The sequence below is a fragment of the Chionomys nivalis genome, chromosome 8, assembly GCF_950005125.1.
Source record: "Chionomys nivalis chromosome 8, mChiNiv1.1, whole genome shotgun sequence".
Classification (NCBI taxonomy): Eukaryota; Metazoa; Chordata; class Mammalia; order Rodentia; family Cricetidae; genus Chionomys; species Chionomys nivalis.
Genome location: NC_080093.1, coordinates 56,319,862 through 56,341,868, shown reverse-complemented (window position 1 = coordinate 56,341,868; position 22,007 = coordinate 56,319,862). Strand labels below are relative to the sequence as shown.

The 22,007-nt window shown below is 45.8% G+C and overlaps 1 protein-coding gene across 1 annotated transcript; it reads left to right on the top strand.

The window, feature by feature from the left end:
- The first annotated feature begins 9,520 nt into the window (after positions 1–9,520).
- On the top strand, positions 9,521–15,492 carry Nlrp6 (NLR family pyrin domain containing 6). Its single transcript, XM_057778713.1, has 8 exons — positions 9,521–9,549; positions 10,111–10,382; positions 10,603–10,638; positions 10,828–12,553; positions 13,238–13,330; positions 14,558–14,728; positions 14,804–14,971; positions 15,369–15,492. Exons 1-8 carry the CDS (start codon positions 9,521–9,523, stop codon positions 15,490–15,492), a joined length of 2,619 nt encoding a protein of 872 aa, XP_057634696.1.
- Positions 15,493–22,007: the final 6,515 nt, after the last annotated feature.

Here is a 22,007-nt window from a genome sequence, read left to right as displayed (position 1 = left end):
AAGCAATAACTTCAGTTCCAATCATTGTAGCTTCCCCGTCATGCCCGGTTTCTTTCTCTCTCTCTCTTTTTTTTTTTTTTTTTTTTTCTCTCTCTCTCTCTCTCTTTTTTTTTTTTTTTTTTTTTTTTTTTTTTTTTTTTTTTGAGACAGGGTTTCTCTGTAGCTTTTGGTTCCTGTCCTGGAACTAGCTCTGTAGACCAGGCTGGTCGAACTCCCAGAGATCCGCCTGCCTCTGCCTCTCCAGTGCTGGTATTAAAGGCATGGTGCCACCCCGCCCGGCTCCCAGTTTCAATTTATCTTTTTTTCCTCTTTCTTTGCTTATACTTTTGAACTTATTAGTTGTTATTATTTATACATGGGCACACATGCTCATGCCACACACGTGTGGAAGTCATAGAAAAATCTACAGAGTTGATTCTCTCCTCCCACCTTTATGTGGCTTTGGGGGATCCAGCTCAGATTGTCAGTTTTCTGTGACCAGCACTTTCAGCTGCTGAGGTTCTCATGGCTGCTCATTCGTGCTTTTGACATTGTACCCATCCAGGTTTTGTGGTTGTAGCTATTGAATGCAGGGTGTTGGTCTATGCTGCGCTAATTTTTATGACGTGGATTGAGTGACACCTTCACTCAAGAAGAGGTCCTAGCTGTTTCCTGATGGCTTCTTTCAGACTCACAACTAAACTGTCAGGACTGCAGCCCAGGCAGGGCCGGGAGCATGGCACAAGACACAGGTGAGCCAATGAGCAGCAGAGTTCCAAGTCAGACCCAGCGGCCCACTCAGCAGTAGAGGAGGGGGAACACGGGTGTGGGGGCCAGAGGTCTCTGGGGATGAGACAGGTGTAAGCAGAGGAGAAAGAACAGAACGCCATGGAGATCATGGGAAGACACGGGAGTCAGAGTTGTAAGGTGGGGGCACTCACATCCTGGGAGGGGGTGGGACTGCTAGGCCAATAGGGCCCTGAGGGGCCCTGAGCACCCCAGCTCTAGAAGGAAGGGGAGACTGAAGTTTGGCCCCAGGGGTGGTTTCCTAGTGTAACACAAAGGTCCCCACAGTCTTAGCATCTGGGAGCCCCTCGGTCCTGCTCTACAGCACAGGGGTTTGCTCCCTCACCCCAGGGAAAGTTCCTGTGTGGCCTGAGGGCATTCTGCACTGAGTGCTACCAGGCTCTTTGCTCCCATATTTTGTCCTCAAACGTAGGACTGACCCAGGGCACTTTAAAGGAAGCTCTCCTCTGCGGCCCGCTAAGGCCCACAAGGGATGTCTGTCTCGAAGCTTCAAGTCTGGCTCCTTTAAAAGCAAGAACTCTCCATGACCCCTACCCACAGGAAGTGCCAGGAGTACGGAGGGTGCTTTGTTGGCAACAGTGATTACTTCAGCCTTGAGGAGGGATCAGGGTTCTTGCCAGCCTAGACTAAGAGGGAGGCAGGCATGGATTTGTTCCTGCCTTCTGAGGGTGACAAGGGTCGACTTTATGGCCCTGTGCTCCCAGTGGGACAGCACAATTATCAGACCCAAGGTCCTGGTTTCAGCCTTTCCCATACATGCAACAGGGGCCCTGGGGAGAACACTGGAGCTAAAAATTAACCAGACTGAGGATGCAATGACTCCCTTTGTATTTCTTATTTATTCATTGGCAGTTCTTGGAACAGGATCCAGGGTCTTGAGCAATCTATCAAGGAGCTGCATCTACTTATAGTAAACAGACACAGCAGGGGTTTCGCTCAGTCTTAAAGAAAAATAAAATCGCCGGGCGGTGGTGGCGCACGCCTTTAATCCCAGCACTCGGGAGGCAGAGACAGGAGAATCTCTGTGAGTTCGAGACCAGCCTGGTCTACAAGAGCTAGTTCCAGGACAGGCTCCAAAACCACAGAGAAACCCTGTCTCAAAAAACCAAAAAAAAAAAAATAAAAAAAAAAATAAAATAAAATCATGACCCTTACAAGAAAATAGGTAGAAATGGAAATTATTATCTGAAGTATTCCCAGATTTAAAAAGACAAATACTGCAGGTTTTCTATAGTGTGGGTCCTGATTAGCGTGTGTGCGTGAGTGCGTGCGTGCATGCATGTGTGTGTGTGTGTGTGTGTGTGTGTGTCTGTCTGTCTGTCTTATGATGAGGGAATGTAGAATACAGGTCATACTGGAAAGGGGACCGAGAGAGGGGAAAAAGAAGCCCTGAGAGAGCTGAGCAGGGGGAAAAGGATAAAAACAAAATATGAGAACACATGGCACAAAGGCAGAGGGACCGGCAGAGGAGGGGACCGGCAGAAAGGGGGCCCTGGTTGGGAGAGGGAAGTCAGGGAAGACGATCAACAAGAAGGAAGCATATGACAATCCTGTAGTGAAATGCATTGCTTCTTACATAATTTTTTATAACTAATAAAAAGTTTCTGAGTCAGCAAAATTCAATCCCTAGAACCCACAAGGGCGTTGAAGAGAACTGACTGCTGCAAGTTAACCTCTGACCTCCACACACACTGTGGCACACGTGCCCATACACATACACTCACATGCACATGCAAGCACTCACACAAATAACTGTAAGGATAAAAAATTTTTTAAAAGATTTATTTATTTATTTATTTATTATTATGTATACAGTGTTCTGCCTGCATGTAACCTGCGTGCCAAAAGAGTGCATCAGATCTCACTACAGATGGTTGTGAGCCACCACGTGGTTGCTGGGAATTGAACTCAGGTCCTCTGGAAGAGCAGCCAGTGCTCTTAACCTCTGAGCCATCTCTCCAGCCCATGAGGATAAATTTTTAAAATAAAGTTAAAACACTTTTCCATCTTGCCCACAGCTCAGTGCACAGCTGGTGTCAGGACAGCAGAGCCACAGTGTCTGTTCAGTCATCGCCACCATCAGTCTCCAGACTTGCTATCAAAAGCTGAACTCTGTCCTCATTCAGCACTGACTCCTGCACACACACACACACACACACACACACACCCACACACACATCCTCCCAGTCCCTGGCACCCGATCTCACTTTCTGTTTCTGTAGATCTGAAACTCCCGGAAACTCCTAGAAGTAATTTTACAGTCCTCGTCTTATATCTGGTTCATGCCTTCAGCATACAATCCTCAACGGCCATCAGGGTTAAATCGTGGGTTCCTTCTTTTCCACTGCTGTCCTTTATTTTATTTTATTTTATTTTTACTAATTCAATTTTAGCCATTCTAGGGCTCAGGGGTTCAAGTCCAGGCACATGCTAGGCACGTGATTTGCCTCAAATCCAGGCATGTGTTAGGTGTAGGATTACTCAAGGCTGTCTGCAGACTCTTGGTCCTTCCATTGAGGTTACTTTGCAGCCCCTATGGGGTGGAAGAAAGGACAGGAAAAATGGGTTGAGGGGACATGTAAGTGAGCTCTGAGGACAAGTTTTCCCTTGGGGGGCAGTCTTCAACCTTGATAGGACGCTTGGATACAGGTAACCCTGTGCACTGAGGCCCAAAGGCTGGACCTTGTTGGAATTTTTATTTTGGTTGCATTGACACTTAAGTCAAGTTGGGAAGAACATCTTAATGTTATTAAAATTTTGTTTCCATGAGCATTATTTAGATCTTTAATCTCTTTCATACAACTTAGAGTTTATCTCATATAGAACCACATATTTTAATAGATTTATACCTAAGTATTTCCCTTTTTTGATGCCAATGCCAATGAAAGCCTTTTAAGGAGAATTTTTTAAGATTGATTTTGTCTGTAATTATGTGTGTATGTGGAGGGGTGGTGTGTGCGTGTGTGTGCGTGTGTGTGAGGGAAGTCTAGAAGAGGGTGTTGGCTCCCCTGGAGCTGGAGTCATAGAATTGTGAGCTTCCCAACATCGGTGCTAGCTACCAAATCCAGGTCCTCTGCAAGATCAGTACATGCTCTTAACCACTGAGCCATCTCTCATGTGTTAGACATTAAATTCCGATTATTTGTTGCTAGTAAACAGGAAATCAAATAACTTGCAGATGACCCATGTATTCTACAACACTCATAATTTACTAGTTCTAGAAATGTTTTTGTTGTCTGGCATTTTCTACATATATATTGTATATATATGTTGTGTGTAAACAAATACAGTGTGTTTTTCTTCCCAATCTGTGTGCCCTTTTTTTTTCTTGTTCTATTGCACAGGGTTAAGATTTCTAATACACCATTGATAGGCGTGTGAGAGACAAACCTTGTCTTATTCTCAGTTTTTTTTTTTTTTTTTTTTTTTTTTTGGTTTTTTGAGACAGGGTTTCTCTGTGGTTTTGGAGTCTGTCCTGGAACTAGCTCTTGTAGACCAGGCTGGTCTCGAACTCACAGAGATTCTCCTGCCTCTGCCTCCCGAGTGCTGGGATTAAAGGCATGCGCCACCACCACCCGGCCTTATTCTCAGTTTTATAGGGAATCGTCCCTGTGCCACTAATGAGTATGATGTTAGCTGTAGGCGTTTTGCAGATATTCTTCACCAAGTTGAGGAAGTTCCACTTCATTCTTACCCTGCTAAGCTTTTTCTTTCTTTGTTTTTGAGACAGGGTCTCATGATGTAGCCCTGACTGGAACTCACTGGGAAGACTAAATTGGCCTCAAACTCAGAGAGATCCACCTGGCCCTGCCTCACAAGTGCTAGGATTAAAGACACGAACCATCAAGCCTGACCCTTTTCGACGGGTTTGGTTTTTTTGTTTGTTTGTTTGTTTGTTTGTTTTAAAGTCATGATTAGTTCTGAAATTTTCACAAATGCCCTTTGTTTTAGACAGAGTCTTGCTATGTAGCTCAGGCTGGTCTCAAACTTTGATTTTTCATGCTTCAGCTTCCTGAGAACTCGGACCACACATCCGGCTTCAAATCCTTTTTTTCCTCTATCCACATGACCATGTAATGTGATGGACTGCGTTAACGGATATCTGTACGTTGAAGCAGGCTTTGTTGCTAGAAACAAATCCCACTTGCTTGTGATATAACTTTATTTTACACAAGGTGGATTCCACTTAATGGGAGACCATTGTACCTGTGTTCCTGAGAGACCTAGTCTACAGTTTTCTTCTTCTGGGATCTCTCTTGGGTTTTTCATGGATCTGCAAAGTTATGCAGTAGATCAGCTGACATTGAGAAGCCAACCCCTCAGAGATTTACACATCTGATGGAGGTTAAGTTCACACAAGCATGGCCTGTGAAAAATACTGCTTTTTGAATGGCTGGCTGCCTCAAACTGCACATTCTCTTGTGTGATAATAGGCTTCCTCTCTAACTCAGCTTTGGGACTGGATTCCTTATTTGTCAAGAACAATTTCCCTAGGTTCTGTTAGAAGGATGACTTTTTCCCCAAATAGTGTACTCTGGCAAATAAGACAGTGAAACCTTTTGTCCCACACTGCAGTAAAACAACTTGGGAACCTGTTCTCTATCATTAACTTCCTGACAGGATGATTTGGCCAAACTGAAGTCCTTGTGGAGAAATCACAGGGGGGAACTTTCACAAGGCAGAACGGCAGGTGTCTGGCCTTGCTAGAGCTAAGTCATTCAAAGACTTATGATGCATTTGGGTGGTATTGCAGGTGTCTGTTCTTATCTTATAGTCCTTCAAGAGATCACTATCACCTAACTGACTAACCATGTCCAGATGTTAGTAAGCACACTTCGAAAATGTAAAACAATGCACGTATTCTTTACCTTTCCTTTGATCTCTCAATAGTTTCGTTTTCTCCCTTTGTAACCTGTAGTGGCCACTTTAAGAGACTTGCAGGAATCTCCTCACAGCTGCAGCTGTGATTAGCTACAAATGAGCTGATAAATTTTTGCGAGGTATCTTCAAAGAATGCCTGTGTCCCTGAGAACTGTCCTTGTAGTTTTTTGTTGTTGTTGTTTTGTTTTGTTTTTTACCACTAACAAGTTGTTAGTGAAAGTGTTGTATATATGCATATACGCATGCTTGGGAATTTGTAACAGTGGAAGGAATAAGATTGGAAGAATGAAGAATGCAGGATACAGAATTGAGGAAAATGAAGAAGAAAAGGAAAAAAGAATCAGAGAATTAGAGATAAGAAATTAAAGACAATTAGGGCAAGAAATTAAAATTAACGCAAAACAATAAAGGCACATAGCTGGAACTGCAAACATGTGAGTCTTTTCCCTCAGATTAGAACTATCCTACACTGGGCGGTGGTGGTGCACACTTTTAATCTCAGCACTTGGGAGGCAGAGGCAGGCAGCCTGGTCTACACGAGACAGTTCCAGAACAGGCTCCAAAGCTACAGAGAAACCCTGTCTCAAAAATCAAAAAACAAACAAACAAAAGAACTATTTTAAGATCCCTTTCACTATGCTACAGGCAGGCTAACCAAACGGAAGTCAGCAGAGCTGGGCTCAGCTGGCTCGTCATGTTTTCATTTGAAGACATTACTGGCTTCGTCAGAAAATTCGTATTCACTTCTTTAAATGTTTCTCAGACTCCATCAGTGAAACAATCAGAGCCTATACTTATGCTTGGAAAGTTACAAGATATCGACTCAATAAATTTATGAATAGATATAGGAAAGAATTAGCTCAAAATAGCTCTCAAAATCCTACCCTGGTGACGTACTTCCTCTTCAAGGCCACAGCTCCTAATCCTTCCCAAACAGGATCACCACGTGGGAACCAAGCATCCAAACCTAGGAAATAATATGGAGGGCACCTCATTCAATCCATCACCTAGGGCTATTGCACTTACTGATTTCTTGTATAGATTTTAGAAGATTTTATTTTTCAAGAAACTGGTACCTAGCTGGGCTTAGAGGTACACGTCTTTAATTCCAGCACTTGGGAGGCAGAGGCAGGTGGATTTCTGATCTACATAACAGGTTCCAAGCCAACCAAGGCTCCTAGTAGACCCTGTCTCTAAACATTAACAAAAAGACAGGTACATTTTGTCAAAGTTATAGACAGAGGGCTACTCAGAATGTTCCCTGATTATTCTTTAATTCATGGAATCAGTAGTGATGAACTCTCTCCAGGTCTGATATTAGTGATTTGTTTTTTATTTCCTTTTTCCCTTTCTTTGTTCGGCTAGGATTTTAAAATTTTTATTCTTCCCAAATAGCCAGCTTGGTTTTTATTGCTTTCTTACTATCAGTTTCATTGATTTCTGTTCTGAATTTTATTATTTTCTTTTTTCCCTGATGATTTTGAATTTAATTTGCCTTTATTTTTCTAGTTTCTTTTGAAAAAAATATTATTTTATGTGTATAGACCCGTATGTATGTCTGTGCTTCATCTGTGTGCCTGGTGCTCACAGAGGTCAGGAGAAAGTGTCGGGTCCCCTGGAACTGAACCAAAGTCTCTCCACAGCTGCTCTCAGCAGCCCTGGCAGTGCATGGGCCACCAAGTGCAGAGGGGCCCTCTAGAGCTGGTGGGGAATCTAGCCCCATCCTTGGGGTCCCAGGGCCCACACCTCCGATGACAGATGCCCAACAGCCAAAGCAGCGCCGACCTTCGGTCTCAGCCATTGCCGTCTTCTCCCCGACAACCAGAGAAGAATATCTGGAGGACACTGGTGAGGGCTGGTGGAGGTGAGGTGGAAGCAGAACTGAGGCAGGTTTAAGAACCCAGCATTCTTAGAAGACCAGAAAACACAGCTTCTAAGGAACAGTGTGGGGAAAGCCACCCAGGGAATGTCACCATTTCAACATTTCATCTCTTGTGAGCTACCATGCCTTTAAGAAAAAAAAAATGGACTCTGGGGATTCAAACTCTGATCCTCAAGCTTACAGTAGTCCTCGGACTTACACGGTCAGACCCATACATCAAACCGTGGGACAGGAGTACCATGAGTGCTTCTTTTCATTCTTTCTTTTTGCTTTGTTTTAATAATTTATTTTTATTTTATGTGTCCCAGTGTTTTGCCTACATGTATGTCTGTGTGAGGATGCTGGATCCCCCGGAACTGGAGTTATGCAGGGTTTCTCTACACCTGCCCTGACTGTCCTGGAATTTGCTCTGTAGACCAAACTGGCCTCAAACTTACAGAGATGCACCTGCTTCTGTCTCCTGAGTTATGGGATTAAAGGCATGCACCAGCAGCCCCTAGCTCATTTTTTGAAATTTATTTTTATGTGTATGTGTATTTGGCCTGCATGTGTATCTGTAAACCCTGTGCATTCCTGGTGTCTACAGAGCCCGGAAGAGGGTGTCAGAACTCTCGGAACTGTACGTAATGGTTTTGCATTGCCATGTGGTACTAGGAATTGAACCTGGGTCCTCTGGAAGAACAGTCAGTTTTTGTTGCTGTTTTTTCTTTTTTAGTTAGTTAGTTAGTTTTGTCCACACAGGATTTCTCTGTATAACAGTTTTGGCTTCCAGGAACTCACTCTGTAGACCAGGCTGGCCTTGAACTCAGAGATCTGACTGCCTCTGCTACCCAGAGTGCTGGGATTAAAGGTGTGCACCATCACTGTCCCACTCACAATCAGTGTTTTTAACTGTTGAGTCATCTCTTCAACCCCTTCTTTCTTTTTATTTAGGCGTGCATGTGGTGGACACATGGATGGCCTGAAGCTGATGTTAGAGGTGGTTGTTAGCTATTTAACGTGGGTTCTGGAAACTAAACTAGCCCTCTGCATGAGCAGCAAGTTCTCTTACATGCTGTCCATCTCTCCAGCCTCCCGCTTTGAAACATTTAATGTTGGGAGGTATGCATTCCACAGCTTGGGTGTGGGGGTCAGAGGACCACTTCATGGAGTTGGTTCTCCCCTTCCATCTTTATGTAGGTTCCAGGGGCGGAGCTCAGGTTGTCAGGCGAGTGCCATTATCTGAGACGCCATCTCACCGGCCCTAGCTTGGCATTGCATCGTCTACCTTCAAAAGCGACGAGAGGGAGACAAAGCTGACTTGCTCTCAAGAACTTACAGAAAAGGATGCGCTGTAAAGGGCAATACAGTTTTGCGTGTGTGAAATGTGTCTTCGGGGACTGTAAAGGTATTCCTGTACTCGAACGCCACACTATCTTTGCCATGTGGAGCTACACACGCATGCCTCTCTGCACGTCCATCCCACACAGTCAGTGGAGCTCCACGTCCCTGTAGTCACCTGCGGGTCCTAAGGTCAGAAGCATCCAATCTCTGCCCCTTAGCTGGGTGTGGGAGGATTAGCAGGCAGCAGAGTTCAGGGCCCGGCCCCCCCTCTTCCCCTGGTGAGAACCTTTCCACAAAGCCTTGCCCACACACTCCCCCTTTGCCTTTCACACCCTGTCTGCAAAATTAAAGTCACCTAAGGCGATTTCTGACAACCTGAATCACCTTTACACAGCTGCTTGGGATGCCACACCTGGTAGGAGGAGTATTGATAAAATAGAAGAAAACCAAAGGTCACCACCATTTAAGCATGAACTGTGCTTAAGTGAGGGAGCCTTGTGATTCTCAGCAAGACTCTAGCTGAGCCGAAATGGACAAGACTGAGAAACCCCCCGCACCCAGTCCCAGGATGAGACCAATTTAGCCAGGAAAAGATCACCTCTGCTCCCTGTATCTACCTCTGAGCATTAGATCCTGTGACGGGACCCCATGGATGTGGCTGGAGCCCCCTGCTCCAGGTGAGTGTGCCTTTCGGGGAAACTTTCCAAAGGAGTGGGCTCACTTCGAGAGCCTGACCTGGGCTGCTGATTAAAACCCATCTTCTATTGCAACTCTGCCCGCCCACACACCTCCCAACTTCAAGCCGGGTCATTTATGAGTCTGCTCCCCACAAGGAACTCAGACCCAGGCCCTCGTGCCCGTGATCCAGAAAGGACTTACCAAAGTGTTATACACGGGCTTGGAGTGCAGAATTTAGGAACTCTGCCAGGGCCAGGCCTATCTGCTCACTATTCCCGAGGCGAGCTGTGCTAGAGCGCTGTCAGAGGGACAAAGGAGAGCACAGACCCGTGTTGAGACCTTAACTGGCTTTATCTGGTGTGGCCATGTGTGTGAAAGGAAAGACAGGAAGGAAAGCTAGCTGTGGAGTGGTCCACTTCACCACAAGCAGTTAGAAATTAGAAGCATATTGTCCTGGGGCTCCCTGTGGAGAATGTGCGAGGCGCAAGGGGTGCTTTGGAGGTTTGGGGACAGGTAGGTCTCTTGAAGGTCACATCAGTAATAACTCTGCTCATTCCCAGCCGGGAGGCACTGGCAAGGGAGCTGATTCTGGCCGCATTAGAAGACTTGAGCCAGGAGCAGCTAAAGCGCTTTCGCCACAAGCTGCGGGATGCGCCCCTGGATGGCCGGAGCATCCCTTGGGGGAGACTGGAGAACTCAGACGCAGTGGACCTCGTCGACAAGCTGACCCAGTTTTATGGGTCAGAGCCAGCCGTGGATGTGACCCGAAAGATCCTGAAGAAGGCGGATGCTCGAGATGTGGCAGTGCGGCTCAAGGCGCAGCAGCTGCAGCGTAAGCTGGGTTGGGTAGGATGGGGCGGAATCGGTTGAGATTTACTTCGTCCTCTCCCTCACCGCATGAAGCTGTGCTACTCCCGAGAACGAGCCAAAAAAAAAAAAAAAAAAAATCGTGCACGGGGCGGGGGACAGTTCCAGAGACTTCCAGACTTCCAGGGAAATGCCTTGCCCCATCCCTCATGCTCAGTGAGCCTTACGTTGGGTTTTTCTTCCAGAACTCGGTCCCAGCTCAGTGGTTCTCTCCCTGTCGGGTAAGTTCGGCGGGGCACACAAGTGACGGGTCCTATTACTGCTTGGGGGTCCTTGGATGTGAGTGAGGTAGCTGGAGGAGGAAGCCATGACACAATAAAAGAAAGTGAAGCCAGGTTTAGACAGGCAGGGCGTTGGTTCCAGGGCGGCGGCAAGTCCATCCCTACCTTCCCCGGTCTCACACCTTACAGAGTACAAGAAGAAATACCGCGAGCACGTGCTGCTACAGCACGCTAAGGTGAAGGAGAGAAACGCCCGCTCCGTGAAGATCAACAAGCGCTTCACCAAGCTGCTTATCGCGCCGGGGAGCAACGCCGTGGAGGATGAGCTGCTGGGGCCGTCCGAGGAGCCGGAGCCTGAGCGCGCGAGGCGCTCGGACACGCACACCTTTAATAAGCTCTTCCGGGGAGATGACGAGGGCCTGCGGCCGCTGACCGTGGTGCTGCAGGGCCCGGCGGGCATTGGCAAGACCATGGCCGCCAAGAAAATCCTCTATGATTGGGCAGCAGGCAAGCTATACCACGGCCAGGTGGACTTCGCCTTCTTCATGCCATGCGGCGAGCTGCTGGAGAGTCCGGGTACGCGCAGCTTGGCAGACCTGATCCTGGACCAGTGTCCGGACCGCAAGGCTCCGGTGCGGCAGATACTGGCGCTTCCCCAGCGCCTGCTGTTTATCCTGGACGGTGCAGACGAGCTGCCTGCTGTTGTAGCCCCGGAGGCCGCCCCCTGCAAAGACCCTTTTGAGGCTACGAGTGGCTTGAGAGTGCTGAGAGGACTGCTGAGCCATGAGCTGCTGCCCTTGGCTCGCTTGCTGGTGACTACACGCAATGTCGCCCCGGGGACTCTGCGGGGCAGACTGGGCTCGCCACAGTGCGCAGAAGTACGCGGCTTCTCAGACAAAGACAAGAAGAAGTATTTCTTCAAGTTCTTCCGGGATGAGAGGAAGGCAGAGCGCGCTTACCGCTTTGTGAAAGAGAATGAGACGTTGTTTGCGCTGTGCTTCGTGCCCTTTGTGTGCTGGATCGTGTGCACGGTGCTGCAGCAGCAACTGGAGTTGGGCCAGGATCTGTCTCGTACCTCCAAGACAACGACATCGGTGTACCTGCTCTTCATCGCCAGCATGCTGAAGTCTGCCGGCACCAATGGACCCCGGGTTCAGGGAGAACTGCGCACGCTGTGCCGTCTGGCCCGGGAGGGCATCCTGAAGCATCAAGCACAGTTCTCAGAAAACGACCTGGAACGGTTGAAGCTTCAGGGCTCCCAAGTTCAGACACTGTTTCTCAGCAAGAAAGAAGTGCTGGGCGTTATAGAAAAGGAGGTCACCTACCAGTTCATTGACCAGAGCTTCCAGGAGTTCTTGGCTGCATTGTCCTACCTACTGGAGGCTGAGGGGGCTCCAAGGGCACCTGCGGGAGGTGTGAAGATGCTCCTGAACTCTGACGCAGAGTTGCGTGGTCATCTTGCACTCACCACTCGCTTCCTCTTCGGACTGCTGAGTGCAGAAAGGGTTCGTGACGTTGAACGTTATTTTGGCTGTGTGGTGCCAGAACACGTGAAACAGGACACCCTACGGTGGGTACAAGGACAGGGCCACCCCAAGGTGGCTCCAGTAGGGCCAGAAAAGAATGATGAGCTGGAGGACACTGAGGAACCAGAGGAGGATGAGGAGGACCTCAACTTTGGACTGGAACTGTTGTACTGCCTGTATGAGACACAAGAGGATGCTTTTGTTCGCCAGTCTCTCACCAACCTTCCAGAGATAGTCCTGGAGCGAGTTCGGTTCACCCGCATGGACCTTGAGGTCCTGGGCTACTGCGTCCGGTGCTGCCCAGCTGGTCAGGCTCTGAAACTGGTCAACTGTGGGCTGGTGGAGGTAAAGGAGAAGAAGAAAAAGAGTCTGATGAAACGGCTGAAGGGGTGAGTCTAGAGGGCAAGGCTGTTCTCACCAGCGCAGTACGCGTGCCCGCTTGGGGTGGGAAACATGTCCACACCTGATGACCCACCCCTTGCAAGGCAGCTGTCTCTCTTCTTCCCCAGAGTGACCTCACCATGCCTTATGCAGATCAAGGCAACCTTCCCAGCACAGCCAACATAGCTCCAAGAAGCAACCTAGGCCCCTCCCTGATGCAGTTTCTCACACATTCTGGTATTCCATGTCCTCTGTGTGCTGAGCCTTGTACCTCCGCCCCAACACTATTTGCTGTCTATCTTTAAAGTCTACCCTGACTTCACCACTTGGGTCCAACCGCTGGCCCCAAGGTACTGACGGCACTATTCCATAGCCCAGCTCCACCAGATCCTAGGTTCCTACACAGACAAGGACATTTGCTCTCTATGAACTAAGTTCTGTTCAATACCCATCCCAAGACTCACCGTCTGTTGAGAGTATACACCAAGACAGTGGCAAGACCTGGTCCTAGGGACGTACAGGTCCACTCTTGGGTTTTGTTCAAGTTTGTTGTGGGGGGTCAGGATGGGGAAACTCAAGGAATGTGGGATAAGTGACAGAGACAGTTCTGGAACAAAGGAAAAACTGAGTCCCTTCAAAAAGGCCTGGAAGGAGCATTATGGTCATCAACCTTGTTTTTTCTCTCCCTACAGTTCTCAAAACACCACGAAACAACCCCCAGTCTCCCTGCTGCGTCCACTCTGTGAGGCCATGACGTCCCAACAATGTGGCCTGCGTATCCTGATGTGAGTCACCTTGGAGGGGATTCCAAGCTGGGTGCCCTGTATTTGCCCTCTGAGGAAGGCTGGGGACATAGGAGGCGAGCTTAACCAGGTTCCATCACTATTAAGTTCTGGCAGAGGAAGGCTGTTGCTAGGCTTTGTGGGAAACGGGGTGCAGCACAGCCTGTGGGGAGAGACGGAAAAAGCAACAGTGCTTTCCTATGGAAGGAAGTTCCCTGGTGCTCCTGGAGACTGCTGGGCCATCTCTTGGAAGGAAAGTGTTCAGAGGGGTCACCAGCTGGTACATCCTGACTCTCTGTACCCTTGAGCAAGTCAGTCTGCCCATGCTTTGGTTTCCTCCCTGTAAGACATAACCAGCTGAGGGCTGGGATGGCTCAGAGGTTAAGAGCACTGGCTGCTTTTCCAACAGTCCTGAGTTCAATTCCCACCAACTACTTGGTGGCTCACAACCATCTGTAATGAGATCTGGTTCCCTCTTCTAGTATGCAGGCATACATGCAGACAGAACATTGTATATATAATAAATAGACAAATCCTCTTTTAAAAGAATATAAGTATGTACTCAAAATATTATTATTATTATTAAGCTGGGTAGTGGGACTCATACCTTTACTCTCAGCACTCAGGAGGCAGAGGCAGGTGAATCTTTGAGTTCAAGGCCAGAGTGGGCTACAAAGTGAGTTCCAGGATGACCAGGGCTATACAGAGAAACCCTGTCTCGGAAATATATATATATCCAGATAATTCCACCTCGAGATTGATATAAGATTTACTGAGACTCCATGGGTAGAGTTCTTAGAAAATGATAGGTTTCCTCTTACTTTAAGCTATCACTGTTGAGCAGAGAGTAAGGAAAGTTATAGGAATAATAGTGACAGGCCACGGTGAAGCAGATAGTCATGCATCAATAGAGGATGAGGTAGAAGGCTGGGTTTGTGGGTGTAAGGGTCCAGCACCCTGAAAATAAAACAAAAGAGCCAAAGAGATTTGTCCCAGAAGACAAAGTACATGAAGGTGCTCACCTTATGATTTGTAATAGAAAAAAATCTAAAATAGTAAAGATGCTCAACCATTGGGGATGACGGCCCATCTGAACCCACGGGGTATTTATGAAAAGCTATGCATTTCTTGGCTGGCCATCAGGCTACAAAGGGATAGGTAGTTGGTTCAGCTGGAGGCGGAAAAGGAGTCAGGGGCTTACAGACCAATCTACATACTTTTTGACCACAGCTTGTCACGCTGCAAACTCCCTGATGCAGTTTGCCGAGACCTCTCTGAGGCCCTGAAGGTAGCTCCTGCTCTAAGGGAGCTGGGTCTCCTCCAGTGTCGGCTCACTGAGGCAGGCCTGCGTTTACTGAGTGACGGACTGGTTTGGCCCACGTGCCAGGTGCAGACACTCAGGTGAGGCCTGGTTTTGGAGGGTTGGAGGTAGGGGATCCCAACTCCTGCAACCTCTGAAGTCAGCTCTTCCCACAGGATGCAAATGCCTAATCTCCAAGAAGCAATCCAGTACCTGGCCATCCTGCTCCAGCAGAGCCGGGTTCTGACCACCCTGGATCTCAGTGGCTGTCAGCTGCCTAACTACATGGTGTCCTGCCTGTGTTCAGCCCTGAAACACCCTAACTGCTGCCTAAAGACACTCAGGTGAAGGCAGGGGGAGACATGGTGCTGAGGACACAGCCTATCAACTCTAGGTTAGAGTAGATGCCTAGGAATCCCTCTCTGAGACCAAGCTCACACACAGAGCTGGGTGCCCAGCCTACAAAGACTCACCTTCTACGATTCTATCCAAAGCTCTGGGTCTCAAATAAATATCCATAGCCTGAGGAGACAGTCTGGGCCAGTGACCCTAATCATTGTCTCTATTCCCTCAAAGGCTCTCAACTTTGAATAGATTCCAATGCTTCTGGTACTTGTGTCTCTGTTATAGCTAAGCAGACAGCTCCAACCACTCCACTCTCACCTGGGTTCTCTCCCCCAGCTGACAGACCCTTGCCCCTAACTGACCCTTGTCCCGTCTGTCTTATGCATGTGGCTGCAGTCTGACCTCTGTGGAGCTGAGTGACATGTCACTGAGGGACCTTCAAGCTGTGAAGACATCAAAGCCAGACCTGACCATCCTACATCCAAAACTAGACACACATCCTCAGCCTCTCAAGAGATGAAGCAGTGTCTTCCGAGGCCCTGGGGGCCAGAACAGGGTAAATGATGCTGTAATAAAAGCCCTTATGAAGATGTCCTCTCCATTCAAAAGCAGGAAGATGCCAGCTTCTCCCTCAAGGCAAGTCTTTCAAGTCAAGAAGCCACAGAAGGGCAAACAAAAGACCCAGGTAGATATAGGCCCTTGATGACTCCTGGATAGGCTGGTACATGCCCTACCATGCCTTGGACACTCTGAGGTTAGTTTTTCCCCCAGCCCCACAACCACTGCTACTTGACTTTCTGTACCCTCCAATCTGTCCCTTGCAGATAATCCCAACAATAATAAGAACATGCAGTAATTGAGCATATTGTTTAATGGTGTTACTCATATTTGATCTGGCCCACATCTCTTGTATAGGTGGATGCAGGGCCCCAGAGTATTACCTTCTATAGGCAGAAGGTAGGTGGATCACCATTCCAGTCTGGAATTTGGGGTGTTGGCTTTTAGAAGGATGCCATTCTGGAAACCTTGGGACTTTAACCCAGAGGAATCCACTTTCTGCCTGAGAGATGCAGGGCAATGAGCCAAAAGAATGACAGTTTTATTTGATGATGGGAGCTGGGGCAATACAGTGGATGTCTCTAACATAATAATGATTTTTTGATTCCCTTTCATTGATCTCTGTAACACTTGCCTATCAAAGTAGGTGTTGGCACGACCTTTCCTATAGCCACATATACAGGGCAAGATTTAGTCACAATCCATCACTAAAGAAATGGGCTTGGCATGCTGGCCTGACTGCAAGAGAGGCGTGGCCTTGAGAATCAGGACAAGCCATGCATGCCCCTTCTGTCTGTGTGTTGCTTCTATTGGTTAATGAATAAAGAACTGCTTTGAGCCTATGGGAGGGAAGAACAGAACTAGGCAGGGAAAGCTAGGCTATATGCTGGGAGGAAGAAGGGTGGAGTCAGGGAGACACCATGTAGCCCCACCAGAGACCAGACACTAGAACTTTAGCCGTTAAGCCACAGCCACATGGCCATATACAGATTACTAGAAATGGGTTAAACTAATATATAAGAGTTAGCCAATAAGAAGCTAGATTTAATTAATACAGTTTCTGTGTGATTATTTCAGGGCTTAGTGGCCTCCCTTCCTCCTCACTACAAATTGGCGCCCATGTGGCCAACTAAAATCCACTTTAAAACCTGAGAGGGCTTGAAAATGAACTCTAGACATAAAAGAACAGAGTTTAGCAGCTTCTTGATAGCAACAATTTTTTTTTCTAGATGGGCTTGCAGCAAATAAGGTGCCACAGGGTGCAGTAAAAATTGTGCAGCTTCTTTAAAAAAAAAAAAAAAAAAAAAAAAGATGTGACTTCCTGGTTCACCAGCACAATGGTTCTGGCTCTTTTGAGAGGTTCGGCTATCAAGCATTTAAATGGGGTTTGTGGATAGCATACTGCAAGTTACTTGGTGGCAGCATGGGCCAACTGGTTATCAGAGTTGAGATGGTGAGGATGGCTCCCACCCGGCAGTCTCAGGCACTAACGGACTTCCACCATGTTGGACTGTGTGGAGCAAGCAGGTAGTGCTGTATTTCCCCTAGCAATGGCACAGTTTAAGTTTTTAAGAAGCGCTTAGCATTTTAAGAAGTGCTTCTGGACAATAAAGAATTACAGATTCACAGTAAGACAGATTCAGACATAAAAGACCTCTAATTGGGTCACAGTGATGAATAAACGTATGTAGGCTTGGGAGAGAGAAGAAAAAGAGTACAGAGAGTTATAAAAAGAAGTAAATGGGGGGCTGGAGATATGGCTCAGTGGCTAAGAGCATTGCCTGCTCTTCCAAAGGTCCTGAATTCAATTCCCAGCAACTACATGGTGGCTCACAACCATCTGTAATGAGGTCTGGCACCCTCTTCTGGCCTGCAGGCATACAAACAGACAGAATATTGTACAATAAATAAATAAATATTTTTTTAAAAAAAAAGAAGTAAATGGTTTTTCTTTTTTCTCTCTCTCTCTTTTTTTTTTTTTTTTTTTTTGGTTTTTCAAGACAGGGTTTCTCTGTGGCTTTGGAGCCTGTCCTCTGGAACTAGCTCTGTAGACCAGGCTGGTCTCGAACTCACAGAGATCCGCCTGCCTCTGCCTCCCAAGTGCTGGGATTAAAGGCGTGCGCCACCATCACCCGACAGTAAATGGTTTTTTAAAAAATAAAACAAAGTCTTTAAAGAGACTTTAAAGAGTATAGATAGCCATAGATTAAAAGGAGTAAAAAAAAAAAAAAAAAAAGAATAAGCCACGTAAAGATGGAATATACACAGGGAGTCTGGATTCTGTATACGATTGTGTTTTCTTTAAATTTTTTGATTGTGAAGAAGCTAAGTACAGAGAGACATTTCATTGTACAGGCTGTAAGATAAACCAACGTAAAGGTATCTTGACTTTAAAATTTGATTCTAAGGATGTGTTGCTTTGGAAAAGAGGTTCTTCTATTGTTTCCATAGAGAATGAGAATCTCTAGATTGCTTCCAGACTTATGTTGTTTGATAGACCACGACCCCCTGAAAGGTCACCATGAACACCCCTCAAAAAATTACTTTGCCCAATAGACAGAAGGAAGAATTTTAGATAGAACTACGCTCATATTCCTAAATATTGTCTATAAATGTTTGTTTACATTTAAAGGGGAATATGTAATAGAGATGGATACTTTGCATTGGTATGGATCTTGCTTTATTGATACAAATTTAAGGTCAATTTTGTTATACATATATTTCTGCTCTTGATTAAGGTATTGTGTTTGTGAAGCTCATTTTAAAATGTAGTGTAAAATTAATAAATATAAGTTAATAGATAATCATTTATAATAGTCAAGCTTTTAGTCATGTTAGTTAGATTTTCTGGATGTATAGAGATATAATTCAGATAGATAGGTATTCTTCAAATCTTTCAGAGACCTTCATAATATGGCATTTAAAATGTTTGAGAACTTAAGACTTTTCATGACAGTGAGACACATCTGCTCCTGGCAACACCAAGCTCTTCAAGAAGAAGATGGGCATTGAAGAGTTGGTTGACCATTTAGCAAGAAACTGCTCTTGGCTGGACTGCTTGATAAACTGGACATGTAGAACCCACAGAGAAATGACTGCTGAACTTGCCTAAAGGTGAGATGGTCCTTTCCTGCTACATGAAAGAGTCTGTCAGACATTCTGCAGGATACAAAAGAAAGTGACTGGCAAACTGCCAATATAGGCAGAACTGTCTTTGAAATTTCCTGCTTCATGGAAAAGTCTGCCGGATACAAATAGGCCTGTGGGCTGAAGATGGATGCCCCAATGGTACAGAAAAACTTTGGGTAACTATCCAGGCAGTGAGATGTCTTTGTTAATTCTAGAGTTTTGGAAGTTGCTTATAATGTACTTCCTGTTTACTTAGGTAATATTATATCCTTCTGGAGTCTTTGATGGAGTTGAAGAATTTATAGTTATAGTTTTCCTTAGTTATGATAAAAGATAAAGTAGATATAAATATTTTAACTGTAATTCTTGCTTGATAACTGTTTTGTTATATGTAATTTTACTATGGTAAAGTTAAAGCCTCCCTTTTTGTTTAAACAGAAAAGGGGAAATGGTGTGGGAGGTCCTTCTGTCTACGTGTTACTTTTATTGGTTAATGAATAAAGAACTGCTTTGAGCCTATTGCAGGGAAGAACAGAACTGGGCAGGGAAAGCTAAGCTGTATGCTGGGAGAAAGAAGGGCGGAGTCAGGGAGATGCCATGTAGCCCCACCAGAGACCAGACGCTGGAACTTTAGCCAGTAAGCCACAGCAACATGTTGATACAGAAATTACTAGAAATGGGTTAAATTAATATGTAATACTTAGCCAATAAAAAGCTAGAGGTAATAGGCCAAGTAGTCATTTAAATAATATAGTTTCTGTGTGATTATTTCAGGGCTAAGCAGCCGGGAACCAACAAGCGACCTCCTCCAAAAAAACTGGGGGTTGGCACGACTTTTCCTATAACCACATGTACAGAGTGAGGTTTAATCTTAGTCCACCACTGAAGAAATGGGCTTGGCATGCTGGCCTGACTGCAAGAGAGGTGTGGCCTTGCGAATCAGGACAAGCCATGCATGCCCCAGAACTGAGTCTTCTCTGCTCAGCACTGCAATGACCCCCTTACTTCTCAGGGGAAATTCCCTCCACAATCCCTTTATAGATCCATTCCTCCATCCTCCACAATGAAAAACACAAAAGCCTACTCTATCGGTTACTTTTCTATTACTGTGATAAAGCGCCATGGCTGGAAACAACTTATGAAATGAAGAGTTGACTTGGGCTTACGGTTCCAGAGGGAGAAGGGCCCACCAAGGCTGGGAAGCATGGCAGAAAGCAGCAGGTGTGTCAACTGGAGTAGAAACCGGGGGTTCACATCTTGAACCACAAGCACAAAGCAAAGCATGAACTGGAAATGAGACTAGTCCTTTTACTCTCAAAGCCTGCTTCCCTGACATATTTTCCTAAGAGTGTCACCAACTAGAAATTAAGTGTGCAATTAGTGCGAACAACTGGAAATTAAGTGTGCAATTATTGTGGTAGTTTGAATGAGAAGGCCCCCATAAGCTCACCTCTTTGCATGTCTAGCTCCTAGTTGGTGGAACTGTTTGGGAAGAATTAGAAAGCGTGGCCTTGTCAGAGGAGCTGTGTCACTGGGATGGGGGGGTGAGATTTCAAAAGCCCACGCTCTCTCCCTCTACCTCCAACTTGCAGACCAAATGTGAGCTCTCAGCTACTGCCCCAGCACCACACTTATCTGCCTGCTGCCATGCTCCCTGCCATGATGATCATGGACTAATCCTCTCAAACTGTATTTAAAAGCTTCCTTCTATAAGCTGCATTGGTCATGGTGCCTCTTCACTGTGATAAAACAGACCTATCTTTCTCTCCTGCCTTGCTATTGGCCTTTCAGCTCTTTATTAGGCCAATCAGGGGCTTTAAACAGGCACAGTAACACAGATTCACAGAGTTACACAAATGCAGCATAAAAGAATGCAACATGAAATGCAACATCATTAAACCAACATTCCACAGCGCAGAAGAATACAACACATCTTAGCTAATATTCCACAACATTACTCCATTTTTCTTGTAGGTAAATTTTTATTTATTTCTGTATTGGTCCCTATAGTGTTTGCTTTAATCATGCCCCAAGCTAAAAGTTAAGCTAAAGGTCAACTTTTTTTTTTTTAATTCATTCTTCCTCTATAATCTTGCGATTCACATGTCATAAACTGCTTCAGTTGTTTCCTGGAATTTTACTGAAACTGTCTGACCATAAACCCACAACAGTACTTTTCCCATGATAATAAAGGCAACTGAAAATTTCAGTTTTGTAATCACTTGCTCACCTGCTACAGAGAGGAGTCCTGCTTTTAGTATTGGGTGCTTTGGTCTCCTATTCCTGAGGAGACTGTAAGTTCAGCCTGTTTGCAAAATACTTTTTTTTCAAACCTTATAACATCTTAGTGTTAGCTCCTGTTTTTTGTTTTGTTTGGGATTTTTTATTCGGTTGGTTTTGGTTTTGATGGTTTTTTTTAGGTTTTTGTTTGTTTTGGGGGGGAGGTTGTTTTTTGTTGTTGGTTTTTGTTTGCTTGTTTTGGGTTTTGTTGTTGTTTGTTTGGGAGAGATGTTTTGTTGTGTTTTTGTTTGTTTGATTGTTTGTTTTTGGCTTTTTAACACGGGTTTCTCTGTAGCATAGCCCTGGTTGTGCTGGAACTTGCTCTATAGATCAGGCTGGCCTTGTAGACCAGGCTTGCCACCACTACCCAGCGAGAGTGACACTCTCCTTAACGACACTAGTCTCCTGAACAATTATACTTCTCGCTTCCAGCCCAAGCCCTGGATACAGGAGGCATCCTAGTACCCTCTCCTCTCCAAACTCTACAGTTTGTATTTGACCTCGGACAAGTTCTTAGGACAAGGGCAGAAAGCAACCAGTTTCTTTGCCAAATTATCACACAAACAGCTTATAGCTGAGTTGAAAACATTGTTCCCCTCTAAAATCTCATGAGCTGGACCTCTATGTTCTAAATTGTTCTCAGTACTACTGTCTTTCAGGATCTGATTAGAATGGCCCTTTAAGCTCTACTTAAAGCACCCAATCATTGTTCTAGTCTAAAGTTCCAAAATCTTCCACATTCTAAAACCCAACATGGTCAGGTTCTTTGAAGCAAAAACCCAATCCCGGTACCAACTTCTACATTAGTTACTTTTCTGTTGCTATAAAAAGAATAAAAATAAAAAATTAAAAACAGGATAAAGGCAACTTAAGGAAGAGAGTGTTTATTTTTGCTTACAGTCTCAGAGGAATAAGAGTCCCTCATGTCAGGGAGGCAGAGCAGCAGTCGGCAGGTCAGTGGCAGGGACAGAATGCTGAGAGCTCATATTGTCAAAGGCTAGCATGAAGTAGAGAGAGGAAGTAGGGCAAGGATGTAATCTCTCTCTCTCTTTTTTTTTTTTTCTTTTG